Source organism: Crinia signifera, chromosome 12 (assembly GCF_055691185.1).
Source record: "Crinia signifera chromosome 12, ASM5569118v1, whole genome shotgun sequence".
In the NCBI taxonomy this organism is placed as follows: domain Eukaryota; kingdom Metazoa; phylum Chordata; class Amphibia; order Anura; family Myobatrachidae; genus Crinia; species Crinia signifera.
The window spans coordinates 39,582,272-39,596,867 of NC_139228.1; the positions used below are offsets into that span (position 1 = coordinate 39,582,272).

At 45.0% G+C, this 14,596-nt stretch overlaps 1 protein-coding gene across 2 annotated transcripts in view; it reads right to left on the minus strand.

Annotated features, from left to right (window-relative positions):
- Positions 1–14,596, minus strand: part of RGS6 (regulator of G protein signaling 6) — a 353,716-nt gene that overhangs the window by 21,670 nt on the left and 317,450 nt on the right. Inside the window, exon 17 of one of the 2 annotated variants that reach the window (XM_083166992.1) lies at positions 8,474–8,527. The exons of the other annotated variant lie outside the window; for it this stretch is intronic. Within the exon in view, the coding sequence (XP_083023118.1) occupies positions 8,474–8,527 (54 nt within the window). The remainder of the gene's footprint in view (positions 1–8,473; positions 8,528–14,596) is intronic. 2 annotated transcript variants of the gene reach the window in all.

A 14,596-nucleotide genomic window follows, 5' to 3' on the forward strand; every position in this document is an offset into this window, starting at 1 on the left:
CTCCTCCCCACACCCAGATTTACCTTCACCAGATACAATCTCAGTGCTCTGCACCCCACTATCCTATCCTCACTCTATACTCTCCTTTCTCCTCTATCCACCATGGCATGAGCCAAACAGACAGCCTCCTTCTATAATTCCACCCTCACCTCTGCACTTCATTTGGTTGTCCCCAACTCCTCTATCCCCCTTTGTAAATCCCAACAGAAGCACTCAAAAACTGACTCGGTATCTGCAAAGATGCTCACGTTCTGTTAAACACCTCTGGAGCACAACTTGTTCTGGCAGATTTCCCTTATTTCAAATTTATTTTCTCTTCCTACAGCTCTGCCTTCTCCCTTAACAATCTTTTTGGTACTTATGTAGTATCTGGGCACCCGATTTGTTGATTGTATGCCTTAACTTAAGGCATACAATCAGATGCGATGCGATAATCGCATCGCATGCAACCAAATCGCATGTGATGCGATGGACCCGATTTTCCATAGGATTCATTGTAAAAATGGTCTTGTTCATTTCCCTACTAACCAAGTGGGCATGGAGTTGGATATAAACCTGTGGTGAGCGAAGCGAGCCACCGAGCCCGAAGCGTGGCGAGCGCAGCGAGCCCCGCAAGGGGACGCAGAGATGCCACCAAAATAATCTGCGTCCGCTCGCCACGCTTCGGGCTCGGTGGCTCGCTTCGCTTACCACAGGTTTATATCCAACTCCATGCCCACTTGGATAGTAGGGAAATGAACAGGACCATTTTTACATTGAATCCCATGGAAAATCGGGTCGATCGCATCGCATGCGATTTGGTCGGATGCGATGCGATGGTCCCGACCCGATTTCAAAATCGGGCGCCCAGATACTACATAAGTACCATCTTTTTTTTTTCCAATAACTCTTCTCAATCCTCCAGTCCCTGACGCCTCTTTGATACTTTCAACACTCTACTTAACCCCTCGGCCCTCCCATCCTCCCTCACAGAAACTGATTTGCCTCCAAAAATATGACCGTCCATCATGTATTTATTTCAACTTGCCTTTCCTCAGCATCTATGCTGCCTCCACCATCTTCTCCATCCAGACTTCCAACATTGTGCTCCTTTCAATTACCCACAGACAAGTCAGGAAAGTCCATGCCCTCATCCTGTCCTCTCCCACCTCCACCTACCTCCTTGACCTCTTCCCCTCTTATCTTCTTTGCTCCTTTTCCCCCACTGCGTTCAACCTATCACTCCCTACTGGCATATTTACCCTGTCATTCAAACACGCTCTTGTCTCACATAGTTTTCAAAAAACATTCACCTAACTAGCTACTTCTCTGGCAATTCCATCCTCTAGCCTCCAGTCTGGCTTTTGCCCACTTCACTCCACCGATACTGCCCTGGTCCCCAATTACCTGCTCTACATCAAGTCCAGGTTTCATTTCCCACAACTTACTCTACTGAATATTTCTGTTGCATTCAACACTGCGGATCATTCTCTACTCCTCCACACCCTCCAGACTATTGGCCTCTCCAGCGCTGTTATAGCCTGGCGTCCCTATTACCTCACTAACTACTCATTCTCAGTGTCTGTCCCTGGCTCCACCGAACCACCTTCCATACTCCCTGTCTGGGTCCTACAGGGCTCTGTTGTAGACCCCCGTCTCTTCTCCCTGTACACTTGTTCCCTCGGTGTGCTCATAAGCACATTTTGCCTTCAGTTCCACTATGCTGGTGACATGCAATTATGCCTCTCCTGACCTCTTCTCTTCTGTCCTCTCTCAGGTATCCAACTGCCTCTCTGCTATTTCCTCCTGGATGTCTAAGCGCTCTCTGAAGTTCAAAATGGACAAGCCCACCAATATCTCCATGGCTGTGGACAACACCGTCATCTCCCCATTTCCCAACTCCGCTGCCTGGGTATCACTCTTGACTTGTCTCAAGCCTGTTAGTTTCAGCTGCAACAGTTTCCTCACTGGCCTCCCATGCTACCAACTCATTCCCCTCCAATCGACTTATTTTCCTCTCCTGCTGCTCCACTTCTTCCAAGCCCCTTCAAGAAAATCTACACCATTTCCCCTACAGAATCCTCTTCAAACTCCTCACCCTAACATACAAGACCCTTTCTAACTGCACTGCTCCCTGCATCTCCAACCTCTCCTCTACCATGGTAACTGCATCCCATGCGTGTATCCAAGATTTTTCCCATGCTACTCCCTTCACTGAAATGATCTTTCTTGATTTATTAGACTCTCCTCGACCTTGCAATGCTTCAAATGTTCATGAAAACCCACCCATTTATTAAAGTGTACCCTCCTGCATAACCTGTTACCAAGGCTGCTTTCCCTCCCTGTCACTTCATGTCCTGGCCATCCCTGCCATGCTCACTTCTTGCCCCCCAGGGCTACTTGCCTGCACCTCATGTTGCCTGTCTACCCCTCCCCCTAGACCAGTGATGATTAACCTTGACAAACAAGCTATTGTGTAACTACACTTCCCAGCATGCCCTGCATCAGTTTTAGCATGGCCAAAACTGTAGCAGGGCATGCCGGGATGTGTATTTCAACAAGGCTAGCAATAACTGCCCCAGACAGTAAGCTCCTTGGAGCAGGGCCCTTTTCCCTCCTGTTCTCACAGCCCTCTTCATGCATGTCAGTTACAGCTCTCTTATTCAGCCACTATCTATACCTGCATCTCTTCTCACTTGTGCTGATTCATCTCTACCAATGACAACCTGCCCCTGGTAACATGCAGACACCTCCTCTGCTTCCCTACATCTCAGCTGTATTGTGTCCAAGAATTGTGCTGCTAATTGTTACCTGTACTCTGCTTTAGTTCTTCAGTTACTGTTACGTTTAGTTATGTATACCCTGTATTGTTTGCCCTATGTACAGTGCTGTAAACTACTTGCGGTGCATTATAAATAAAATGTAATGATAATGCTTTGACTCAAGTTGGCCAACATGCTACTGGTGACGTTGTGTATAAAAGATGTTCAAGCACATGCGAAGAGACGTTAGAAGACTTGCATGAACATCAACTACATGGGGACTAGCCAGAGTAAGCAATAAGGTAACATTACAGTATGTAATCCTTCAAGTAATTACTTGTCTTTTAACTTACACATGGGGTTTAGAAATGGAAGCCTGTGCGTTCGTTGACTGTTGAGGGAATAAAGCAAAACCTTTTATGCTGCACAACTTAATGTCTAGTAGCAGCTTTTGGATAGTTGTATGCCGGTCAGTATCTCTGAGGTTTTCAGTAGCTGTGAGCTGGATGGGAATGCTTGGGAGATTCCTCTCTCTTATTCAGAGTTCCTACATGAAGTAACAGGAAAGAGCTTTATTTGCTACCTAAAGATTAAGCTGCAACCTGGGAGGCTGAAAAGTCACCAGGAGCCTGCCACTTAAAAGCTCTGTCTTATTTGTATCACCATAGTTCGTTTTGTTGGCTTAAAGCTAAATTTTGGTCCATTCCTTTATGTAGAACAGAAAATGTATTAAAGTTTGGTTCTCTCTTTTCCACTTACTGAATATAAGTAAATAATCCCGGGTGTTACCAGACTAATAAAATCCTTTTCTGAACCAGTTGCTGCCGCTTCATGGCAGTTCACTTGTAGTTTCAGTACATGTTTCAAGCACTAAGAATAAATTCCTTCCGGAACCAACGCCGTATTATTCAGATTCACTGTTCCACCAATTCCATCTGTGATCAGCAGCACGTGACCAATGGTTCAATATGAAGTCAGGCCACCTTATCTAAGTTTCTTCTTGCTCACATCTCATTGCCAGTGCAACTTCTGCTGATACCAGCTTGTTGTTCCTAACTGCAAGTTCCACAGTACCAGCTCTAGTTGTTCTACTGAACTTCTATCCTGTTCCTGTATGTAGTTGTATACTACAAATACCAGCTTGTTCCCATTGTGTTGCATGTTCGAGTTTCCGCAGTATTACTTCAATCATTTGCTATTCATAGCTGAGCACAATTCACATTGCATCATCTCCTGACGGCTAGCCTGCTTCCAGCTATCCTCCTGTGTGCATATCTTCACCTCTCTGCTCATTCTAAGTGACATCAGCTACTGTACCTACTGTGTCCTATATTCATTTTGGGGTCCACTCAGTTGTGTGACTTCCTGAAGTACCAGCCATCTCCGTCCAACCCCTGCAGCAGTGTTACCAACTGTTTCCTGAACACTGCCTGCTCTGCCCATGCCACATCATAAAGTAGCAGACATATAAGTCTTCTAAGCACTGCTTTATATGTTAGTGTGTCCTACAGTTCCTGAGAAACTTAACATCATTCTCTGCTCCAGCTGCTGTGAAACCCACCACCTGAGTGCATCTTCCAGAGTTCCTATAGTACTCTTTCCTGCGTCAGATCACTTCAATTATTTCTGCAGTAATATCTCCACTATTATTCTGCTGGGACTTTTACAGCATAAATTATTAGACACTTTGTAGTAAATATACTGATCATGTTCACATGACCAATAAAAACCCTTTCTGTATGAGTAGAAACCTGTTCCGACCATCCAGTTTCCTCCACACATCAAAGAAACGACACGCACTAGGCGAGTCGAGCAGCGCTTAACACAATGAATACTACCACTGGGTAAAAAGGTAACAATTTTTACTGTTAAAAATGTATACAAATAATACAATAATATAAATGAAAAAAGTTTAAGGTGGGGAAATAAACGTAAATTGGAATTAATGCAACCAATAATAAAGAGATAAAATTGAAGAATATGAATCCTCGTCTCAGTGGACACAGCTGTGTAGTGTATAATTCACTTATTGAAGATTGGGTAAGTGCACATTACCAGAATGAACAATGATGTCCCACGGGAGGTGTAACAAAACTGGGAGTCCTCACGATGTAAATGGCCTGGTGGAATGGCCACTGGAGGAAATAATTGAATTCGAATGGAGATAGTCCTCTGATTAAACAGCGAGAGAAGATGTAGATTCTTGGTCTCAGATCGCCGGAGGGTCCAAAACGAAATACCCAGTAGGTGTTGTTATGGTGGGTTCGGCTTCCGTGTCTACAGCGACTCACACTGGTATGGATGTGGTGACCAGGAGTCGCTGACCGCGGTGTCCGCCGTATTGAAGAAACCACAGTGGGGATGGTAGATGGCATCTACCATCCCCACTCCTGGTCACCACATCCATACCAGTGTGAGTCGCTGTAGACACGGAAGCCGAACCCACCATAACAACACCTACTGGGTATTTCGTTTTGGACCCTCCGGCGATCTGAGACCAAGAATCTACATCTTCTCTCGCTGTTTAATCAGAGGACTATCTCCATTCGAATTCAATTATTTCCTCCAGTGGCCATTCCACCAGGCCATTTACATCGTGAGGACTCCCAGTTTTGTTACACCTCCCGTGGGACATCATTGTTCATTCTGGTAATGTGCACTTACCCAATCTTCAATAAGTGAATTATACACTACACAGCTGTGTCCACTGAGACGAGGATTCATATTCTTCAATTTTATCTCTTTATTATTGGTTGCATTAATTCCAATTTACGTTTATTTCCCCACCTTAAACTTTTTTCATTTATATTATTGTATTATTTGTATACATTTTTAACAGTAAAAATTGTTACCTTTTTACCCAGTGGTAGTATTCATTGTGTTAAGCGCTGCTCGACTCGCCTAGTGCGTGTCGTTTCTTTTCTGTTTTCAATAAAGTGGGGAGTGACTACCCCCACATCTGAGCAGCTGCTTTTATTTGGAGACCCAGCTCTATATCAGGCGCCTGATTATTCCTTGTGAATAACTTTGTTTCCTCCACACATCCTCCAGCCATAACTATACTTTGGGCTCTGCCATGAATCCAGACAAACCACAAAAACTGGTTGTTTTAATACAACAATCGGTTCCTACACACTTAAAAAAGATTGAAACCCTGTTAAAGGAATAAACATTTTAACTTTGCTTGATTAAAAGTAATTTTCAGCAATTCAATTGTGTATTGCCATTGTTCTCTCTTGGATCCCAATGTTGTAAATTTTCGCAAATATTATATTTTACAACAATAGTCCCAGACTACATTTATAACATTTGTGTAGAATTACGTTGTAAAATTATTTCTTTAATGCACATAATTAAATATTGAAAGAAAGAATGTGAAGTGGCTCATTTTAAGTGCGAAATATTAAAACAAAAAATCATATAACAACTGCAATTAAAACTTCGGTACATCAAACTATAAACACTCGCTGCAGATTAAAGACTAAAAATGTTCATATACTTATACCAGTTAAAATATTAAATGGAAATATATAGGGACCCGCCTTGTTGAATGCATTAATGATATAGGTAGTGACAGAGAGAGTAAGAGTGCAATATTTGCGGACGACACAAAATTGAGTAAGGAAATTAACTGAGAAGAGGATATGGATGTACTACAAAGTGATTTAATTAAACTGAAAAGGAGGGCAAAAAGGTGGAAAATGTGGTTTAACTTTGATAAATGTAAAGTAATTCATTATGGGAACAAAAATTAACAAGCTAATTATAGGCTAAATGGGAGTTATTATAGGGAATAGGGAATTCTGCTGTAGGGGTCATCATAGATGAAAAATTGGGTAATAGTGCACGGTACTTGTTTCCTATCTGGGCGCCCACTAAGTTAATTGCGCACCATGCTATTCTCCGTAGAGAAATCTGATCGCATCGTACACATACACGATATTGAACGATGCGATGCGATGCGATGCGATCCGATTCGATTTCCCATAGGAAACAATGTTAAATGGCTCAATTTAGCCAAATTATCATAGGAACAATAGTAAATGGGCCAAAAACACCCCTGAACATTGAAATGTCCCCCCAAAAGTAGTTGACGCCACCCCGCCATCAACGTGAACCCGAAGCGTGGCGAGCGCAGCGAGCCCGCGAGGGGCGGCGGTACGCGTCCTCCGACCTTTTCATGCCCTACTATCCACTAGGGCGTGGAGTGAGAATAGAATAGTGTGGCGAGCGCAGCGAGCCACCGAGCCCGAAGCGTGGCGAGCGCAGCGAGCCCCGCGAGGGGACGCGGATACCTTCACAGGTAAACGCGTCCCTTTGCGGGCTTCCCAGGTGTCCGCGTCGCCATGGACACCTGGGAAGCCCGCGAGGGGACGCGTATAACTGTGAAGGTATCCGCGTCCCCTCGCTGCGCTCGCCACGCTTCGGGCTCGGTGGCTCGCTGCGCTCGCCACACTATTCTATTCTCACTCCACGCCCTAGTGGATAGTAGGGCATGAAAAGGTCGGAGGACGCGTACCGCCGCCCCTCGCGGGCTCGCTGCGCTCGCCACGCTTCGGGTTCACGTTGATGGCGGGGTGGCGTCAACTACTTTTGGGGGGACATTTCAATGTTCAGGGGTGTTTTTGGCCCATTTACTATTGTTCCTATGATAATTTGGCTAAATTGAGCCATTTAACATTGTTTCCTATGGGAAATCGAATCGGATCGCATCGCATCGCATCGCATCGTTCAATATCGTGTATGTGTACGATGCGATGCGATCCGATTTCATTACGGTGCCGTACGTAGAAAACCTGGGCGCCCAGATAGGAAACAAGTACCTAGTGCACACATCTCAAGTGCAGCAGCAAAAGCAAACCGGACACTGGCATGCATTAAAAGGGGAATGGATTCAAGGGACGCCAATGTGATAGTGCTTCTTTAGAAGGCATAGATGAGACCACACTTGGAATACTGTGTTCAGTTCTGGGTGTCGCACCATAAAAAAGACATAAATTAATTGGAACAGGTACAATGAATGGCGACTAAACTAGTAAAAGGTCTCGAATCACTAGAAAACAAAGACAGGCTAACCAGGCTTAATATATTTTCACTGGAGAAACGGAAGTTGAGAGATGATATGATTAGTATGTTCACATACAGGATTGGGAATCATATGGAACTATGAGATGATTTGTTCAGTAAAAGGTCTATACTTAGGACATGCGAGCATGTACTGAGGCTCGAGGAAGAGAAATTCTGTACTGAATTAAGAAGAGGATTCTTCCCCATTAGAGCAGTAATATTTTGAAACTCATTGCCGGTGGGGGTGGTTACAGCAACTACTGTTAATGAATTTAAATCAAAACTGTATACATTTTTGGCCACTAAAGGAATCACATAGATGTGACTTTCTCAAGTCAGTAGTTAAAGTCAAATAGGTTGAACTCGAAGGACTGACACCTTTTTTTAATCCTTAATTACTATTTCACTAAGTAAAATGGAATTATTTAAATTTGAAAAATGTTTTTGTTTAAAAGTGTGAGATTCTGACAAGCACTGTGAAGTATACTCATGTAAGCAAATAAAACATAACACAACATTGCAACATAAAAACACTATATATGAAAATACAAAATAACACATAAAATAATGTGCAAGCAGCAATAAAAAGTATTATTTTTTTTTTAATTAATTCACTGTTTATGTTTCCACAGAAAAAAAAAGATGATCACTGCACCAAGACTTACCACACTGCGAGTAAACTTTTCTAGGGAGGTTCTACGACCTTGTTCAGAGTCAGTCTTAAAAAACAAAAAAGGGTTTGGGAAGAAAAAATACAGAAAAAAAAATCCTTCAACCTTCAGCAAAGTGTATGCTTACTATGCTAGCAAATGTTAGAAAAAAATAAATAAAAAAGGCTCATTTTAAACAACAGTAATGTTTTATATTCTTTGCCAAAGCAAAGGTTTTTTTGTAAAAAGTAAAAGGGGTATGATCTGCACTATAAAATATTTATTAAGTTAGTTATTTTATAAAATAATTATCTTATTTTAGTTTCTAATTAAATTATAACATCACATTAAAGCTTATTTTAGTTTTCTGTTTAACTTTTTATACTATAGGATTTAACAATTTATATTTTTATTTTTAACACCTACAATGTTTTGAACTGTGAAATGATGTGTGCAAAATAGCATTCCTAAAGTGTCATTTTTGCAGCTTGAGATTTTAAATAAAAAAAAGTCAAACAAACTTCTATATTTATAAAGTGCGATTCCAAAACATACCAGTGAGTCCTCTGAATTCAACACTTTTGGTGTTTTATAGACTAACTATGCGATTTAATGTAAAGCTGGAAATTGTGATATTGCATTATTTAAATAACTAAAAAGAAAGAAAATCATTATATTTTGTAATAGGAATGCTGCACTGCTACTTTTAGAAAAAAAATAATTACATAATCAAGAATATAGAGCAACAAGTAAATTCTAATTACTGATTTTAATCAGTTTGCCCTTTGTTAGAGTCATAAAATAAGATTTTACTAAACTGCTTTAACTAGGCAATAGACATAATTTAATGAATAAAAAAAAAGGGGATTTTTGGTTCTTACCTGTAAAATCCTTTTTTCGGAGGCCAAGGTGGATGCTGGGGTGTGGGTATTCCGGGCTGGAGGTCCGGGCACCAAGGAGTAGAAACTTCTTGTGGCTAGTGCAGCCCCAGGCTCCGCCCCCCTAATACCCCTTCCTGTCCTCAGAAACCAGTTTTTAACTTTAACAAGCCGAGGAACAGGTATAGGAGAGGGGAACCATTCAACTTTTTGAACATTCAATCAACAGAACACTAAAATGTGAACTATAACTAAGTAACTGCAAGATTTGGAGCGGTAGGGCGGGCGCCCAGCATCCACCTTGGCCTCCGAAAAAAGGATTTTACAGGTAAGAACCAAAAATCCCCTTTTTTCTTACGGCCAGTGGTGGATGCTGGGGTGTGGGACGTCCTAAAGCTGTGTCCCTAAGGGTGGGACCGCTCCCGAGCTGCACTGAGGGCACCCCTGCCAAAGGCCGCATCGGCCGAGGCGAAGGTGTCGAATCGATAGAATTTGATGAACGTGTGAGCCGAAGACCACGTGGCTGCCCTGCAGATGCTCTCCGCCGAGACCCCTGCCCTCAGGGCCCACGATGCCCCCACAGACCTGGTGGAATGCGCCCTTATCGAATGCGGTACTGGTCGCCCCGCCAACAAGTACGCTTGCCTTATGGTAGACCTTAGCCACCTAGCCAATGTGCATTTTGAAGCAGGCCAACCCAGCTTCCGGGCATCAAAGAGAACAAAGAGAGAATCAGACTTTCTTATCTGTTCTGTTCTGGTCACATAAATTTTTAGGGCTCGAACAACGTCCAAGGAAACCTCGTTATCCTGCGAATCTGTGGTTGTACTATAAACTGGCACTACTATTTCCTGATTTATATGAAATCGGGATACAACCTTTGGGAGGTAGTCCAGTCTAGTTCTGAGAACTGCTCTATCTCTGCTCTATCTTCATGAAAGATGAGTAATGGGGCCTTACAGGAGAGGGCCCCTAAATCTGATACTCTGCGCGCCGAGGCAATGGCTAGTAAGAAAATAGTTTTCAGAGTAAGCCATGAAAGAGAAACTGATTCCAAGGGTTCGAATGGGGCCTTCATCAAACTCTTTAGCACCAAAGTAAGATCCCATGGGTTTGCTGGTGGACGTATGGGAGGTTGTAGGTGAAGAGCTCCCTGTAGGAATGTATGGATTGTAGATGAAGTAGCGATCTTCCTCTGGAAAAGGACAGAGAGAGCCGACACTTGAACCTTCAAGGATGAATGGCTCAACCCCATGTCCAGGCCTGATTGTAAAAATCCTAGGACCCTATCCAACCTGTATATCCTTGGGTTGAACCTCCTGGGTTCACACCAGAGAAAATACCTTTGCCAGATTCTGTGGTACACCCTAGCTGACGATGGCTTTCTAGCCGCCAGCAGCGTCTTAATGACTGTAGGGGGAAAACCTCTCCTGCTCAGGATCGACTCTTCAATAGCCACCCCGTCAAAGCCAGTCTGGCTAAGTCGGGGTGTAGGCACGGTCCTTGTGACAGGAGGTCTGGTCGGAGGGGCAAGGGAAACGGTGGTGCCTTGGCCATCTGTAGTAGGTCTGGGTACCATGATCGTCTCGGCCAATTCGGGGCCACTAGGATCATGGTCACCCTTTCTCTCTTGAGGCGTCAAAGTAGCCGGGAGAGTAGAGGAATTGGCGGAAACGCGAACACCCTTTGAAACGGCCAGGGAGCCGATAGCGCGTCTACCAGACACGCCTGTGGGTCCCTTGTTCTGGCTCCGTACAGGGGGAGTTTTTTGTTGTGTTTTGAGGCCATAAGGTCGACCTGTGGCATTCCCCACTGGCTTGTCAGGATTGAGAACACTTCTGGATGGAGGGACCATTCCCCTGAGTGGACCGTCTGCCGACTCAGGAAGTCCGCCTCCCAGTTCAACACTCCTGGAATGTATACTGCCGACAGGGTGAGTAGGAATTTCTCTGCCCATAGCAGGATCTGGGTCACTTCCCGCATGGCTGCTCGGCTCCGGGTCCCCCCTTGATGGTTCACGTACGCGACTGCCGTCGCGTTGTCTGATTGTATTCTGACTGGTCTTCCGTGAAGAAGGGTTCCTGACTGTTCGAACGTCCGGGAGATGGCCCTTAGTTCCAGTACATTTATTGGTAACTTTGTTTCCTTTTGTGACCACCGGCCCTGGAATGACTGGTCTAGGGTCACAGCTCCCCAGCCTATCAGGCTGGCATCTGTTGTCACAATGATGTAATTGTGGATTGCGAAGGACTTTCCTTTCCTCAGATTGTCCGACAGCAGCCACCACTGTAGGGACTGTCTGACCATGTTTGATATGGTGAGGAACTGTCTTTTCAAATCCGTGTGTGATCGGTTCCAGCGAGACAACAGGGCCAGCTGGAGTGTTCGGGAGTGGAACTGGCCAAATTCCAGCATCGGAAACGTGGATACCAGCTTTCCCATTAGTGTCATGCAGAGATGCACTGACACTCTGCCTTGTGACAGAAACGCCTGGATTTGTGAGTGAATGTCCTGTATTTTCTTCTTGGGAAGAAAAACTCTCTGGGCATCTGTATCTATTAGTGCTCCCAGATGTATCATGGTGGATGAGGGAGTCAAGCTGGATTTCTTCCAGTTGATTATCCACCCGTGGGACTGGAGCATGTCCAGAGCAATCTGTAGGTGGTTCTGGATTTCCTCCTGTGACTGTGCTACTATTAGTAAATCGTCGAGGTAAGGGAGAATTCGGATGCCTACGAGGTGCAGGCGAGCCGCCATTACCGCCATGACTTTCGTAAACACCCGGGGGGCTGTTGAGAGCCCGAACGGGAGAGCACGAAACTGAAAGTGGCGATCCAATATCGCAAATCTGAGAAATCTCTGATGCTCCTGCTTGATTGGAATATGCAAATATGCATCTTGTATGTCCAGTGAGGTCATCAGATCTCCTGGTTCTAGGGTGCTTAGAATGGAGCTCAAGGACTCCATCCTGAATTTTGGTACCCGCAGGAACGCATTGAGTCTCTTGAGATTCAATATCGGACGGAAGGACCCATCTGGTTTGCTGACCAGGAACAGATTCGAATAGAAACCTGTCCCCCTTTGGGAATGTGGAACAGGTATGATCACCTTCTGTTCCAACAGAGTTGAGACTGCAGTCTCGAGGGCTACTGCCTTGAGCGGGTCCTGTGGGAGGCCTGTTGTAAAGAATTGTGTTGGGGGTCTGGAGCAAAAGGTTAGAGCATACCCTCGCGATATTAGATCCAACACCCAGGAGTCCGATGTGGAACCTGACCAGGTCTCCGCAAACTCCAGAAGACGGCCCCCCACCCATGGCACTTTCTTGGTGTGCCCGGCGTCAGGCCGCTGGCTTTTCAGCCTGTTTTGGGGCCTGGCGACGAGCTGCCCAACCCTGTTTGGGCTTGGACTTCTGCATCTTTTGTGAGGGCTGTTGTGACCTAGTTGGCCAAGATCCTGTATAATGTGATCTGCCCCTGGAGGGACGAAAAAACCGAAAGGCCTGTTGCCTTGGTTTGGAGGTTCCTGTAGGCAAAAAAGCAGACTTTGAGGCTGCAATGGAAGTGACAATCTTGTCCAATTCCGCTCCAAAGAGAATGCCCCCTGTAAAAGGTAGGGCTTCCAAAGCTTTCTTGGAATCGTTATCGGCTTTCCAAGATCTGAGCCAGAGGGCTCTGCGTGCGGCCACAGATACTGCAGAAATTTTTGATGCAAATATTCCCGCATCCAACACACCCTCACTTAGGTAGGAACTGGCCTCTCTAATATTGTCCACAAAAGACAACAACTCAGATCTTTTAGTTCCTGACTGAAGGCCCTCCAAGAGTGCATCTGCCCAGTGCGCTATAGCTCTGGCTGTCCAGGCTGCCGAATAGCTAGGTCTAACTGCTGCCCCTGCATTAACGTATATGGACTTGAGAAACTGATCCAGCTTTTTATCAACTGGATCTTTTAAGGATGTTACATCAGGTATGGGCAGGGCCGTTGCCTTAATTAACCTGGTGACATGAGCGTCCACCTGAGGAGGATCATCCCATTTCTTGTGGCTGTCTGGGAGGGGATAAAAAGATGAAATCCGCTTAGACACAAGAAATTTCCTGTTTGGATGCTTCCAGGCTTCTTCAAACAGATCATCCAACTGCTTTGATTGAGGGAAAAAAGCACTATCTTTCTTTTTGCGTTTGAACATTGGTTCAGTATGTACGCCCTCTGCAGTGGCCTGAGTATCTGGCTCCTTAATATTGAAAGTGAGCCGTATCAATTTAATTAAGTTATCTACTCTGGCTTGAGACATATGATCCTCAGTATCAGTGTCCACATCATCAACTATATCAATAGCGTCCCCGTCCTGATCGTCTCCAGTTGTATTACCCTCATCATCATCTGTGTCCTGTAAAGGAGGCTGAGTTGCCTCACGCCTGGACGGTCTATTTGTACTAGACCCTGTCAGAACATTTTGCAGTGAGGATGAAACCTGCACCAAACCCTGGACTGACTGAGATAGGCCTGCTACCCAAGCAGGTTCTGGCTGGGGCTGGACTTGGGGAGCCGCTGCGGCAGCGGGGTTACGTGACGCTGCCAGCTGGGAAGCTAATTCCCTCATCGCAGAGGACAGGTCTGCCGCCCAGTCCGGTCTGCAGGGAACATCCGCATTGGGTTGCGAACTAGGCCCCGGCTGAGAGCAACGGTCACAGAGGCCTGTGTGGTTCTGCTCTGCACTAGCAAAATTTTCTTTGCACACTGTGCAAGTATATGCGTACAACACTGGAGCGGGACCAGGCTTACGGGATTTCCCCTTTTCTGCCATGATATGTGTATGTATCCCAGTAAATTTGTAACCTGAGTTAACTAAATACACCAGTAATATTGTATGTGGGATTGTCAGTCACTAAATAAAATCAGTGAACTAACTGCGCTCTCTGTCAAATCTTCAGAGAGAGATGTGGTATATGAATACTCACATCAACATAACAAACTGTGGAAAATAACAAAGACAGAAAAAATACACTGCAGTATTCAATCCCTCACACGACACATACACACAGGATTCGGCACTTTGTTTCCTACACCTTCACCATATAAGTGAGGTGAGGATAATACAACCTGTCACTGATAACAGTGGAGGCAAAGGGGGGCGATTTCTTAAGCTCCTCTCCGTTTAGCAGGCAGGCAGCAAGTGAGCTAAAATGGCCCCCGCTGTGACACAGGGGGGAGGAGAGGAGCGCTCGCGGCGGGAACCCAGGACAGGCCATTGCCGCGAGCC